The sequence below is a fragment of the Vipera ursinii genome (genome assembly GCF_947247035.1).
Source record: "Vipera ursinii genome assembly, chromosome: 10".
In the NCBI taxonomy this organism is placed as follows: domain Eukaryota; kingdom Metazoa; phylum Chordata; class Lepidosauria; order Squamata; family Viperidae; genus Vipera; species Vipera ursinii.
The window spans coordinates 22,455,516-22,469,161 of NC_139520.1; the positions used below are offsets into that span (position 1 = coordinate 22,455,516).

The window sequence follows — 13,646 nt, forward strand, 5'->3', positions numbered from 1 at the left end:
TGATTGGATACGTAGACAAAGAGATCCGCACCAGACTCGGATGCAGTTCCAGAGCTGATATGCAGAAAATGCAGCCTCTGCGTGCATGAACATCTCTCCTCAGTTGGGGACGGTTGTTGGCCTGAGGGCGGAGCCTTTTTATGGAGCCACTCCTCCTCCTTTGGCCCCACATCCCTACCTGAGATCCCCCTGCCCCATGCCACGCCCCCAGGGACAGCATGAGTGAGGGAGCCCTTCTGCAAGCCCAAATTGACTGAGATGGGGCTGAACTGAACCCCCCACCTGTCCCCCAAACAGAGAGGCCCTGAGCCTCTTCTTCTCCTATGTAACATGCACATGTTTAATTCAGTCACAGGAATGAAACTATGTACAGTATATTTGCTGACAACCCCCCGCCCTTCAACTGCCCAGAAATTCCCCCAGAAGACGGGCAGGGGGAGACAGCCCCCATTTGCACTACAACATTTTACTGTGCACCACCCAACTACAAGGTCCCCTAAATGGGACTCTGCTGCCCCCGTGTGGCAGCTGGCGAGGTGGCAAAGGAGCCTTCATCTGGCCATCCTTGCAACTGCCCAAGGTGGGAGGGAGGCAGTCGGAAAAAGATTTGCAAATTGCTCTGCAGCAGCAGAATATTCCGTGTGCAGGTGTCATTTCCAGAGACAAAGAATTGGCCCAACTTTCAAACGTTGGGTGCAGTAGTAGCATCATCTCTGCCTGAACTTTTGTGACCATTAGGAAGTTTTAAAAACAGAGGCTCTAATTCTGCCAATACTCCTGGCAAATGAGCATTAAAAACACAGCAAAAAGGGAAACTTTAATGGGAAAAGGCAGTGGGTAGTGTAGCCTAGAAAGTGGTCCTATATGCATTTGGAGAGGTAAGTCAAATGTTCACATATCTGTCCTAATAAGAGCCCAAAACTCTGGGTTTTCTCATCACTGGTGAAACTCCAGGAAAACATCTGCTCCTCCTCTCCCCAGTCCTTCAAGGCTGTTGGACTACAATACCCTTAACCCACTGTCAGCAGCGCCAACACACCTGGGAACAACATGCTGGGCTGCTCACCTGGAGGTGTTAAAGAGTCAAGGCTGGGAATGGAGCTCAGGTGAGGTGCTTGGTTTCCCTCTCCTTCCGGGAGCTGGTTGGCCGAGGAGCAGCCTGAGGAATCACGGAAGCCAGGCCATATAAGGCACTGCTTCCCAGAGGCCAGAACTTTTCCCTGGACAGCCGGCCTGTGCAGCTGCAACAGGGCCCTCATCATGGCCTCGGGCAGCCCCTTGGGCGCCATCTTGCTGCTGCTCCTGGCTTTTACTCTCCGAGAGGAGACCTGGGCAGAGGCCACGACTCCTTTGGCCGAAGGGCCCCGGCTGCCAGGCCCTGGCCCGGAGAGGTTTCGGGGTGCACAGGGAAGGGACAAAGGCAGGGGAGGGGGGCCCATCCTGAGAGGGGAGGGAGGCTCCCATATCGGCAAGGGGACAGGGCTGACAACGATGCAGGACCCCCAGGACAAGACCAAGGCAGCCTGGCTGCACTCCCCATGCCTGCTTGACCCTTGTGGCCGGCCACCATATTGCCAGACCTGGCTGGTGAAAGTGACCCTCCTGGGGCTCCTGGGGCTCCTGGTCATGGGGGGCAATGGGCTGGCTATTGCGGTGCTGGCCTCCACGGTGTCCGGCTGGAGCCACAGCAGCCGCTTCATGCTGCTCTCACTGGCTGCCTCGGATGCTGCCCTGGCTGTGCTGGTGGTGCCCCTCAACCTATACCGGAGCCTGACGCTGGGGCCAGCGGCCACCCAGGATGCTGCGGGAGAAGAGGCTGCCTCCTGCCGGGCGGTGGCCTTCATCAACTCCAGCCTCTTCGGGGCCTCCCTCTACTCCCTGGCCGGGGTCTCCCTGGAGCGCTACATGGCCGTCTTCTTCCCTCTCCACTACGGCCGCCTCCTGAGCCCCAGACGGGTGCTTTTGCTCATCTTGGCTGCCTGGCTCCTGCCTGCCCTCCTCCTGGTGCCGCTGGCCATCCCCTCCCCCGTGGCTGTGCTCCAGGTCCGCTTTTCTGCTGCCGCCCTGCTGTGCGAGCCGGACTACGGCTCCAACCCGCTCTACTCCCTCTGGATCGCCGGCACCATCTTCTGCCCGGCTGCTGCCACCATCGCCTTCACGAACGTGCGCCTCTGGCTGGTGGCCCGCTCGCAGCGCCTGCGTGGAAAGGACCCGGGCTTGCTGGGGAAGGCAGGGCGGTCCAAGAGGCCTCGGATGCTCCAGCTGGATGCTGCTGCCCGAGTGTTGCTCCCAGTTGTGTTTGCCTTCTTTGTCTGCTGGGCCCCTTGCATTGGCACCCTCGTGTACAACTGTAAGTGCCCCAGAGCAAGTGGGTGGCACAGCAAGCCTCCCTCCCCCCCCCCCCCTGGCCAAGGTGCAGAGGCCTTTATGCCACCCAAGAGGGCTTCTTTTCACCCAGGCAGTTGCATTTTTTTTATTGAAAAGTTTTAAAATACAATTTTCCTTTAAAAATCCCCCCTTCCCCCTCCCTCCTCCCCCCCACCTCCCCCCCTCCCCCCCTCCCCCCCCACTTCCCAGAGCTAAATACAAGGTATATATATAAAAAGCAATCATAAACAATCATATACTAACAACTATAAACTCTAAAATCCATCACTCTCTAGCTTATATAGGATAAGCCCAGGCAGTTGCATTAATCACCCCTTTTGTGGTCAAGAAAAGCCTGTAATATGGGGTGGGGCAGTGGACGGCAGGCAACTGGGTGGGGGGGAGCCCTCTGGGATTGGCTCTCAATACCCCAAAAGAGATTGACAGTTGTGATGTGCAATTATGTTGTAATCAGCCTCCCCAGGGCATTGCCCGCCAGATACTTGTCCCTCTGCAGTTCCGATGATCTCTCCCTGCACAAAGGTGGTTGCGCCTTTGGAAACAACAGCTGGCCAAAGTCTGATGCACAATTTGCGTATGCCAATTGCAAGGCTTTAGATGCAAGGCTGGGAGTGGCTGAGTCAGTCCTCGGAGTGGAGATGCCGCCTTCTGCCCTCTGAGGGAGCTCGGAGGATAAGGGAGGGTGGAGATTGTCTTCCAAAGAGGAGGCAAGAGGCTGCATTCAGCTTCCAATTCTTTGATTCATGAGCTCGTAATTTTTTGAAAGAAATCTATTTTGTTTAAACATGCTGCTCCCCATGGGCGAGCCATCCTTGAGGTTTGCTATGAGTCCCATAATCCTGAAACATTTCCTGAGAATTCTGGTTGTTGTACAGTACCTGGAAGGAATCGGCCTGATATATAAATGATGAAGCCTGGGACTCACTAAGGTGGGATGAAGGAGCCAAGATACCCGGATAAAATACAGACACCCTGCAGAAACTTACTCACACCCATCTCTCTCTCTCTCCCTCTTTCTCTCTCTCTCTCTTCCCAGCAATCACCCAGGAAAGAGTCCCCGGCTGGCTGGAATTTGTTGCTTTGTGGCTCCCCATTGGCAGTGGCTTCCTCAACTGCTTTGTCTACTTCTGGGTCAACAGGAACTTCCGGCACAAAGTCCAGAAGGTTGGACAAAAGCTCTGTTTGCCCTGCTGTCTAACTGAGCAGGACCTGCGGCCGCAGCACCTCCCCAGTGTCTCAGCTAATGTGAGGATGGATTGTGAGCCCCCCAGCCTTTCCCCAGACGGCTTCCTTGGTGGGTCTCATTCCAGCAGTGGCCTCCCTCTTCCCTGGCATGGCTAGTCGCCTGCAGGAATCCAATCTGGTCTTCCTCCACTGTGGGGGTTCGTAGCTCTGGAAGGAGCCTCCCGTCCGCTGCCTCTGAGCAACGGAAGAATATTTGTCACCTGGAAGATGTCAGACCCTTGAAGATAATTCAGGAAATGGATCTATTAAGTCAGCTGGACTGAAAAGGTGACCGCTTGGTCAGCTGGGGCGGGAATATTGCGGCTCCCGCCCCGGCTGGCCTAACTTTCCAGGCAGGCTTCTCCAGGACCATCCTAGGACTTAGTTCAGTGATGGGTGATGGAGAAGCATCTGCCTGAAGAAGGTGGTTTCTTTACCAGGCCTCCTCAGGTGGGGAATGTGAGAAACCAACCTCTGGGGATGATCTTGGAGCATCAGAATAGAGCTCTGGGGTCAGCAGTTCTCACATCCTGCCTTTTACCCTCTGCCTTCCCTTGAATGACCCATTTGTTTGGCAATCCCATGAAAAGGAAACCAGGGCCATGATTTGTAAGACAACCTCACTCGCTTTTAATTCCCTTGTTTTAGTGGCTGGACTTGGCTGTTCACTAGAGATTTAAGAGAAGGTTTTAGCTGGATCCATGTTCTCAGCCGCAACAGCTGAACTGACAGGTCCATCAACTGGGGGGCGGGGAGGAAAAACAGGCTTCCTCTGTCGGGCATCTACGGTAGAAACAGGCTTCTGTGTCTTTTGCTGGTCAACATTATGTTACACTAATCAGTTTCCTCAAAGAAAAAAGAAGTTACGAACGTGATTTGACCTCCTAGGTGGCATTTTAGGAATCCTCCATCACTGGGTCCTCCTCATATCTTGGGAAATCAGCTGGAACAGGTCACGAGGCCTTGAGCCTCTTCAGTTTGTGGCCAATCACTGGCTGCCTGGTGGACCGGCAGCTTTCCCACCCCGTCCCACTTTCCTAGCCCTTCCTTCGCCTCAGCCTCTTCCCTCTTTCCCTGCCCCTCCTTCTTCGCTTTCCTTCATTTTTATACAATAAGCTTTTAATGACTCAGGCTGAGAGCAAGAGAACTGGTTGGGACAGATCAAAGTCTAGTCTTTGTTTTTCCTGCCCCCAATTTAAGAGTAATGGTTCATTTTGCATGCTGGGATGCAATAAAATGCAGCATGAGCGTCCTCGGGGCATGGTCAGAAAAGTCAAGATGGTGGGCGTGGCAGAGTGACTGAAGCTCCGCCCATTTTGATGGGCACCACAATAGAGGCAGCTTTGATTGTCTTGAATTGTGGGCCTTGCTCTGCAAACGCCTTGGAAATGCAGTCAGGGCCACTCGGGTTAGACCAGGAATTCTGCCCTGAGAATGAATTCGTCAGTCAGCAATCACCAAAGCAGCAGCTTCCCTTGGCTTGGGGTGCCACTGCCCCCCTCCCCCGCTGGCGTCTCCCTCTTGCTAGGCAGGGCGGGAGGGAGGGAGGGAGGGATCCGCCCGACATAATACGGGACCCTGGGGTGAAAAGGTTGGGCCGAGATTTCAGCAGGGTTTCCATGGAGAAGCGACGGTTTCAGGCTGGCACGTATGAACCTTGTATTTTTTATTCTGTGCAGTTTGTCTCTCCCCCACCCATCCCATCTTCCCTTTGGGCGTCTTTCCCAGCCTTTATGATTATGTGAAGAATTTCTGAGAAATATATTTTATCATCATCCAACTCTGCTGCTACTGCTTTTTTTGCTATTTTTTTTTTAAAGACTGTGGTTTGAAATATTTTGTGAACACCCTTTTTGTCTTCCCTTTATCAAATTATTTACTGTAGTTTCTTGGATAAAACATATTAAAGATGACATTTACATGTATTAAATAAAATAAAGGTGTTTTGGATTTAATATTTTTCCTCTTGCAGTGGGTTCCTTGGATGATGGAAACCCTGGGGAGGGGGCAGAAGGGGTGCTATTAACCAACAGGTTGAGTTACCTGGAGGAAGTTGCCACTGAGGATTTTGTTCCTCAGCCAGGGCAATATCCTGACGGACAGAAGGGGAGGAAATACTCTCACCGCAATAATTCAGCAATATTTCTTACTAATCAAAGAGATGAAACCTTGCTCTCTTCCACACATCTGACTTATCCGCAGTGCTGGACAAGAAAAGTTACTTTCCGCCCATGTGCAGGAGTCCCAAGGTTCAACCCTGATGGCCATGAGGTTTGCAGGATGTCCTCTCCGCAGCCTGATGCTCTCTTGCAAACACATTCAACTGGAGTTCCCACCAGCCGGAGGACAGGAGAGAGGGAATCCGCTCTTCAGCACATCTGGAGGACGGTCCAGAGGCCAGGACTTGACTTGAGTGTCTCCTGTTAGCATCCTTGGCATCTCCATGATGATTGTGCTACAGAATTGCAGCTTTGCCTGTTCTTCTCACGCTGGACAATGTCCTGCTGTTTACTGGGGACAATGGCTCTTTCTTACGCTACACTTCGGCCAGTTCATCTGCAGAAGAGGAAAGGGCAGAGGTGCAGCTGGAAAGGCAGGTGCCGGAGAATGTCTGTGCAGCTGTGCTCTCACCAGATCACTGAAAGCCCTTTCAGATTCCACCAAAAGTCCTCCTGAGCACCCTCTGCTTGTCAGGACGGGAGGAGAGGAAGCCTCTCCAAGCAGGGGTGTGAACCCTGGGGACACTGCAAATAAGTCAGAATAAAGGAAGAAGATTGCCAGCAACTGGTGTGACTCTAACAAGCCCTTAACTGTAAACATAAAAACCCCCTTGCATTTAGCCCTCTGTCCACCCTTCTTATAAAAAGAAATTATTTGGTCCCCTCCTTTGAGTGACTGGCTTGTTTCCATCTGTTTTGTAGTCATCCAATTTGCTATCATGCCGCTTTTAATGACTGTGTAAGAATTCTCTCTCACAGCCCCAGACTGGTATGACACCTTGCTGGGCGACTTCCCAGTGGAAGATAGTCCCACTCTTGAGCTGCCTTCCTGAGACAAGCTGGTCCTAGGTGGCCACTTGCAAAGGCCAGCCCAGGTCTTGGAGCAGCTGCTGTCAGAGCATGTCCCACTGGAGGGGCCAGGGGTGGCCTCCCATTTCCTCCTGGTATTTCTCATTGAAGAGAGCGCTCTGCTTGGCGGAGAAGTGGTTCCTCCAGTCACCAACAATACCTAGAAGGGCAGAAGGAAGATCTTGCTGAATCCACAGCAGAGACGGTGCTCATCCAGCAAAGGAAGCGAAAGGACGAGGTGAACCTGGGAAGGGCAGCACTGCGACAGCTCTCACCAGCCTCCCCACCCATGTGGCCTCTGCTGACCTTTCCTCATGAACTGGCTTTTCTGAAGATCCATGATCTCAGGAGGAACCAGTTTGCCATTCACCATGATGTTTTCTTTCATGACAGCAAAGCTGCAGTGCTCCAGTATGCAGTCAACCTGATCTGGCTCAACTGGGTGGTCCAGGAAGGCGCTCAGCTGTGCCACACAGTGTTTAAGGTCCTAGGAGGAGAGGGGGAGGGGGGAGGGGGAGGGGGAGGAGAAGTGATGAAAAAAGCAGGTCCTACAGAGGAGGAGCCGTGGGACCCAACCTGAAGGGAGCCCATCCTTTGACTCCTGATTCAACTCCAAGAAGGGGTCACCTGCCTGCCCTGGCCTAAGGCAAGAGATCCACTGCTGATCCCTGTGGCAGAAAAGGAGCCGTGAGCTGGGAATGATGGGAATTGTGTTCTACCACGTCGGGAGAGGATATTCTGTCGCCATTTTAGAGCCTCAAAGAACAAAATGTGACCTTCTGGATATCAGCCAGAAATTCTCATGATATTCACAGCTGATCGGGCTAGCTAGGAACTGGGCATCTAGGAGCATTGCAAGGGCCAATCTTGCACTTTGCTGCTTGCATATCAGAAAAGGTAAAAAGTATCTACCTGCATATGGATCTTAGCTTCCAAACCCCTCACCCCCTCAAAAAAATCGCCTATCTGAACCTTGAGCCATTTGCTTTCCCTCTCCATGCAAGGCTAAGCCCAGAGGAGACCTGTTTAGCTCACGTCTCCGTTTCCCAGCCTGTTTCCAGATCTCTCTCTCTTTTCTGTCCTCCCCCCCCACCATGCCTGGAGCTGTCCTGGAGGGATGGAAGGGGAGAGAAGTCTGGGGAGGGGGGTCCTTCCTTCAGCACTTGACTCTCCATCCTCACAACCCAGCCTGGACCTGGCTCTCCACCTTCGTTCCCATTCACACAACCCTCTTCCTGTCAACAAGACGGGCATTTGAAACCACCATTTCGAAGTAAGCTGGCCTCCTTCCCTGCCACGGCTGGTGCCGTCTGTGGGCAAACTCACTTGATGGAGCTCCTCGTAGGTGATGCAGAACAGGCCCAGCTCTTCTTGGCCGCTGAGCCAGCCTTTCACATGCTCAAACCAGGAACCATAGTGCACTGTCTCAAAGCAGGGAGAAGACCAAGGTCAGAGAGGGAAAGAAGCCACTTTGCCTCCTGGCAACTAACGAGGAGCCACATCCTTTGCTGGCATCTCAGCCTCCTGGCTGTCCCTTAAATTTCGCTTATGATTCATCTGAAGAAAATTAGTCACAAAATGTTCCAAAGAGCCTCTGCTTTGAGCCAGTCTCTCTCCCAGCCTGAGGCTGAAAGCAGGCAGGACTCGACAGACTGGCTGGGTGGGTGGGAGAAGGACCCTCGGCAGAGTCTACCAGCCACTCCCTGACCCTACCGGCCCCCCCAGGTGTGTTTTGATGTCTGCCCTGCTAGGCAAGAAGTCCCCATATGGAGGAATTGCCCCTTCTCCCCCCTAGAAAAGTGCCATCACTACCACGGTGTGCTTTCAAGAGCAGTTCCTCCTTCACCGGCCAGCTCGGTCTTCAGTCTGATCACCAGATCCCTGCCCTGGGTCTTGGCTAGCTGTTAAACTGTGCTGGAATTAAGGCTGAGATGGGATGGAAGGGGAGATGAGCCCAGCAGCCCTTGAAGCATCTTCTGGGAACTCCTCCACTACCCTAAAGGGTGGAGTCTGACACAGGAATTCCTCAGGAGAAATATATTTTGCCTCCTAGAAAGCCTTGGTGTGCATTCAAGAGCAGAAATGTTTTTAGTTCAGCTATGCGTGACAACAGTTACTTTGTAAAACTGCTGAAGAATGGAAAAGGGACCCTCTCAATTATTTTAAGGAAAATCCATCCACTTAAGGATGAAAGCAAACACGTCGATGCATCCTGATACAATGGAACACATTCACCATCTCCAGACTGCTTGGCAAAACCGTCACCCACCTAATGCCCTCTGAATGCACCGAACTGCAGTCCCCAGAATTCCCAGCCGCACGAGCAGAGCCATTCTCTACCACATTTGGAGACCATCGGACTTGGGGAGGCTCCCAGCCGCCTTCGGGAACTTCTGTCTCCTCTGGGACTAATTGAAAACAGCCATGACCAAAGCAGCTGCAGTGCTTTAAGCCAGTGGTCGCCAAACTGGGCGGCTCTAAAACTGGTGGACTTCAACTGCCAGCTATGCTGGCTGAGGAATTCTGGGAGTTGAAGTCCACCAGTCTTAGAGTTGCCAAGTTTGGAGACCCGTGCTTTAGGCTAAAACATCAACCTTAACTTGTTGAAACAAATGCACAACCTCAACAGCCCCCAAATTTGCAGTTACAGTACAAAATGAAAGCAGACTACGAGAACTATACAGAGCGCCGAATGCCCACAATGGAGCTTGCAGTGAAACTGGAGACCAGCGGCTTAAACAACCACCCAGTTCTACCACTTCCTCAGCTGAACTTTGCAACTGCTTTTTAGGCATAATGATATAAACCACCCCGTGTTGGCAAGCAGACATATATATTTACTTAAAAATATAAATCATGATGGCACTGAACCGAATGGCTGTGCTCTTAGGGGGCATGTTGGGGAAAAACAAACGGAAGATGCTGTGAGCTCTCCCACATACCGGTACCAGCCATGAAATCGTGAAGGAAGTCTTCAAAGGAGGTTGGATCAGGGAAGAACTTGGCCATTCTATGAAAATGGTAGTAGGACACAGCAACATCTTTTGGATTCCTGACCACATAGATCACCTGCAGCAGCAAAGAATGGACAAGCTGATCACACACACCCCCTTAGGACTTCCTGTTTTGACCAACTGCCATCCCAACCTTGGGTCTCGCTGCAGTTTCCTTGAATAGATTCACAGGAGACATCATGGCTGCACTCACAACATGAATATGCCACATTACGTCCCTCTGAAATCTCTCGGGGGGGGGGGCAGGATAGCTTCATCTGAAGGTTTTGCCATCATCCTAGTGAATGCTGGCTCTGAAATGAAGCCATGGAGACGCACCTTGGGCTTAGCTTTCTTCATGGCAGGCGCTAGCACCGACCGGGGCAGGTGGGTGGTGAGGAGGCGTGGAGAAGACCCAACGTGCTGAAGGTGCTCTTGGAAATAGACATGCTCCAACCAGGGAGCCCGAGCCCAGTTGGGGAGAGTCTTTACGGGCTCGAGGTTGCCATTGCTGTAGATCAAGGTCAAGATTTCTTGCATCCACGTGGTGCCTGGAGGGCAGGAGGAGAGGATTGGCGTGGTCAGGATGACCTGTGGAACTGTAGGCTTTTTGACTGCAAGAACGTATCATAGAGGTTCTCCTTGGGGAAAAAGACCATTTGCTCAGAAAAGAAAGTGGTGGGGCACCTGCATCCACTCATTCAGAGAACGGGAGCAGAAATGAGCTCTTGGTGTTCAATGGACAGGTGACTGAGCATCTCCACCCTGGTGGACCTGTCACTGGGGCGAGGGTGCACCCCAACATTTCCCCCAAGCCCACTCTGCCATAAGCAAAGCAATTGGGGGGGGGGAGAGATTCTTTTCCCTGGCAGCTCTACCAACCTTTCAGCTACCTGCAGGAAAGCACACATTTAATTGTCTGATTTATTGATAGTCCATTAAACATAAACAATTGATAGAAATGCATGCAGATTAGAGCTCACCTCTTGGGCAGAACCAGTTGTGCCAGCATATTTGTCCCCTGGCTCAAGGACTGGAAGAAAGCAAATTTATGCAACCACGAAAAGATGCAGAACTAGCAGAGATAGCAAAATTAACTTGCTTGATTAGAGAAAGATCAAGACTGATTCGTGACGGCAAACCCCTGATGCACCCTTTGCTGACGGAAGAGCCGCCTGTCAACAAGACTGGAAATTTCTTCTCTGTCATCTTTCTTTTTCTATTTTCTTTTTCCCCTGTTTATTATTTTTCTTTATTTTCTTCTCTGGTTATTACTTTGTCAAAAGTTTCTAATAAAACTCATGAAAGAAAAACCATTGTAACTAGAATGCCTTGGTTTAAAGGTGCTTTGTCTCAGCTGCAGCCTTTCAGTTATTTTAAGAGAGGTTTGTGTTTCCTCCTCGGAGCAACAACAAAGACAACGGCTTCTGCAGAGAGGGGGAGAGGAGGGAAGCAGTTTTTTCAATGAATGAGACATTCCATGCCCCTCCCAAGAGAAAAGGGCTCTTCAGACATAGGGGGGGGGGATAAGAGCCCACCTGAAGAGGCCTGGAGCAGAAGGAGCCGTCCAGCCAGCTTCAAAAGGCTTCAAATATCTTTAGAAGAGGCTCCCTTTTGTACTCTGAGTAAACACACTTAGCTACCTAATCTCACAACCAGATTTGGCTTTGCAGAGAGTTTGGCTGGCAAAAAAATGAACTTTCCTGCTGGACAGGTTGTCCTCCTCTCCTAGCACGGGCCCACCACATTCTTTACCTGATTTGGGGTAAGTGGCGAGGAGGACATCTGAGTGCTGGAACTCAAAGTTGCTGGCAAAGCGGAGAGAGCTCTGGGTGTGGAGGTGTCCCGGCAGGCGTATGTTGGCAAAGACCTCAGTCACATCCAGGCGAGCCATCGCAGCGCTGGCAGCAGCCGGGAGGCCTCTCTGCTCTCCTGCAGCCAAAGGGCCGTCCTCCCTGCCTGCTCAGCCCAGCGGTGGGAGGGAGGTCTCCTCCCCAAACCTAAACACACATGGGCCAAAACCCTCATTTCTGAAGGCGGATTATTATGAGCAACAGCTGCAGGCTGATCCAACAGGGCAGCCTTCTTCGTCTCTGAAACAGCACAGATTCTTCCGTAGTAATGGAAATAAAATCAGAATAAGTTAATCAATAGTTTCGTATGGTAACTCTGGTTGGGTCTTTCCAACTGTTCTTGACCGTTCAGCCAAACTGGATGTTTTGCAATATGTTGTCCTCCTGTTTTCAGGGCTGATTGTTTTATTTCAAATCCTTTTTTAAAAAACAAAATCTAAATGGTAGGACAAAGAACAGACTATTCACGGAGATGCCAGCAATTTGACAAAGCAACTATGCACATCTGGTCTGTTTTTCTGAATATGCATACAAGTAGCAAATAACCTTAATTTTAAAAATAAATCATTTGAAGTGTGCCCAGCACTATTGGCTTATGAGCAGAGAAACTGGGCCAGAAAGAAAAAAGAGAGTTGCACAAAGGGGGAGGAAAAAAACACAACACAATGGTGCAATGTGTGTGGGGGGGGGAAGCTTCCTGTGGGTTGCTGGTATCTGGTTCTCTTGGTTTTCTGAGCAGCTTTGCTCTTGATGCAAGAAAGGAAAAACCTTGATTGGTTTGTTACGGTAGTTGACCTGTTTAAGAAGTTGTTAGGAACATATAAAGAGAGAGGGATTCGTTGAACATGTCTGACTATGTGCAAGGTAACTTAAAAAGCACAGCAGATGAGGAGAATGTAATATTGTTGTCTTTTATTCTAATATTGAAGCCAGCCCTTCAGGAACTCTGCACACCCCCAAAGGCAAATCTGTGTCTTCTTAATGCCCAGATTAGCCCTCACTGTTGATTAGTCCTCAACAGCAAGGCACACATTTATGCAGCCATATGTTCAACTTCAGTGCTTGGTGCCCCCCCTCCCCCCCCCCCCCCCCCCGTCTCTCCAGAGCTTTCCCAGCTTTCCCAGCTGCACAAATAAAGTGGGGAGGCAGGAAAAAAAATGTCCTAAAGTAAGCCCAGGCCTCCTTCCTCTCAAGGTGAGGTCCTTTTAAGCAGTTTTCATAAAGCACATCCCCTCAGGGTGGGTTTTTGCATGGGAATAAAATTAAAAGCAAACAAAGTTGTAACCTATTAGGTCATTAGTCAAAGTTAGATGGACATACTGCCCCATTCTCACCTAAAATTTAACAGGAGCTTAGAAAGCACTTACAATTAACTTGGTCCCCGCTTATCTCTTTCCTAAGCCTCTTGTCTGTTGGCTTCTAATTAACTTGCTCGGTAACAGGCAGAATTAATCAGTGAACCCTCATGGCTGCCTCTACGCCCTCAGATTCCAGCTACACCTGGAATTGAATCAGCATCCCCTTCCCATGTAGGCTATTATGGATCACCTGCTCATAACTCCACACTACGTGGCCTCTCAGTGCTCTCACTCTCACCCCAATTAGCTTCGCTGAGTTGCCGAATCAAATCTGGGGAATGGCAGGGCTGAAGTTCAGCTGAGTGAGCTTCTCATCTGAGTGAGGCCCTCATGCCCACTGCTGCAGGCTCACCCGCCAAAGAGGCAGAATCTCCTTCGGGCATTGGGGGACTCACTCTTCCAAGGCTTTCAGAAGAAATGCACCTCAGACTTGGCATCTCCCTGAGTTTGAACAGCTGCAATTTCTCCACGTGTGACTGGCAACCTTGGCATGCCCAGGGGGAGCTCTGTAGATCTGGTGATGTCACACACCGTGGCCAACCCTGAACCAAGGGACTGTCCTTTTCCCCTGGCTGATTGGATAAAAGCAGAGCTGAACCTAGAGATGCGCCCCCCCAACCGCAAATATCATGTTCCAGAAGAGAGGCCCAGTCTCTGCACAAGACTGGTTTTCACCCGGGATCTGCTGCTCCTTCGTTTTCAAGTTCTTTCAGAGAAGAAAGTGACCCAGTGAGGACTGGTCTGTTTCCATCATAAATGAAC

The 13,646-nt window shown here is 51.1% G+C and overlaps 2 protein-coding genes across 5 annotated transcripts; one reads left to right on the forward strand and one right to left on the reverse strand.

The window, feature by feature from the left end:
• Positions 1–1,491: 1,491 nt before the first annotated feature.
• LOC310644939 (putative G-protein coupled receptor 21) lies at positions 1,492–6,664 on the forward strand (the record flags this gene model as incomplete). The annotated part of the gene is made up of 3 exons (XM_083370275.1): positions 1,492–2,350; positions 3,425–3,682; positions 6,591–6,664. 3 exons carry the CDS (start codon positions 1,492–1,494, stop codon positions 6,662–6,664), a joined length of 1,191 nt encoding a protein of 396 aa, XP_083226401.1.
• LOC310645029 (sulfotransferase 2B1-like) lies at positions 5,164–11,603 on the reverse strand. Of its 4 annotated transcripts, XR_014493403.1 has the most exons (7): positions 11,429–11,603; positions 10,013–10,224; positions 9,623–9,749; positions 8,007–8,101; positions 6,987–7,167; positions 6,610–6,840; positions 5,164–6,356 (listed from the first exon to the last, which is right to left on the reverse strand). XR_014493403.1 is itself a non-coding variant. In XM_083370419.1 (6 exons), the coding sequence occupies exons 1-6, from the start codon at positions 11,565–11,567 to the stop codon at positions 6,725–6,727; spliced, it is 870 nt and encodes a 289-aa protein (XP_083226545.1). In that variant the 5' UTR covers positions 11,568–11,603; the 3' UTR covers positions 6,542–6,724. The 4 variants fall into 4 exon arrangements, 3 of the variants coding, with proteins under 3 accessions (XP_083226545.1, XP_083226547.1, XP_083226546.1); XM_083370419.1 differs by lacking the exon at positions 5,164–6,356 and having other exon boundaries at positions 6,542–6,840; XM_083370421.1 differs by lacking the exons at positions 5,164–6,356; positions 11,429–11,603 and adding an exon at positions 10,657–11,397 and having other exon boundaries at positions 6,542–6,840.
• Positions 11,604–13,646: the final 2,043 nt, after the last annotated feature.

Bases quoted from the DNA above. Each gene is read 5' to 3' on its own strand.
- LOC310645029 (XM_083370419.1), bottom strand. From the start codon at position 11,567: ATGGCTCGCCTGGATGTGACTGAGGTCTTTGCCAACATACGCCTGCCG. The intron at 9,750-10,012 runs GTGCGTCTCCAT...TTGCTGCTGCAG, and splicing joins TGAAGAAAGCTAAGCCCAAG to GTGATCTATGTGGTCAGGAA. The intron at 7,168-8,006 runs GTGAGTTTGCCC...CTCTCCTCCTAG, and splicing joins CCTACGAGGAGCTCCATCAA to GACCTTAAACACTGTGTGGC.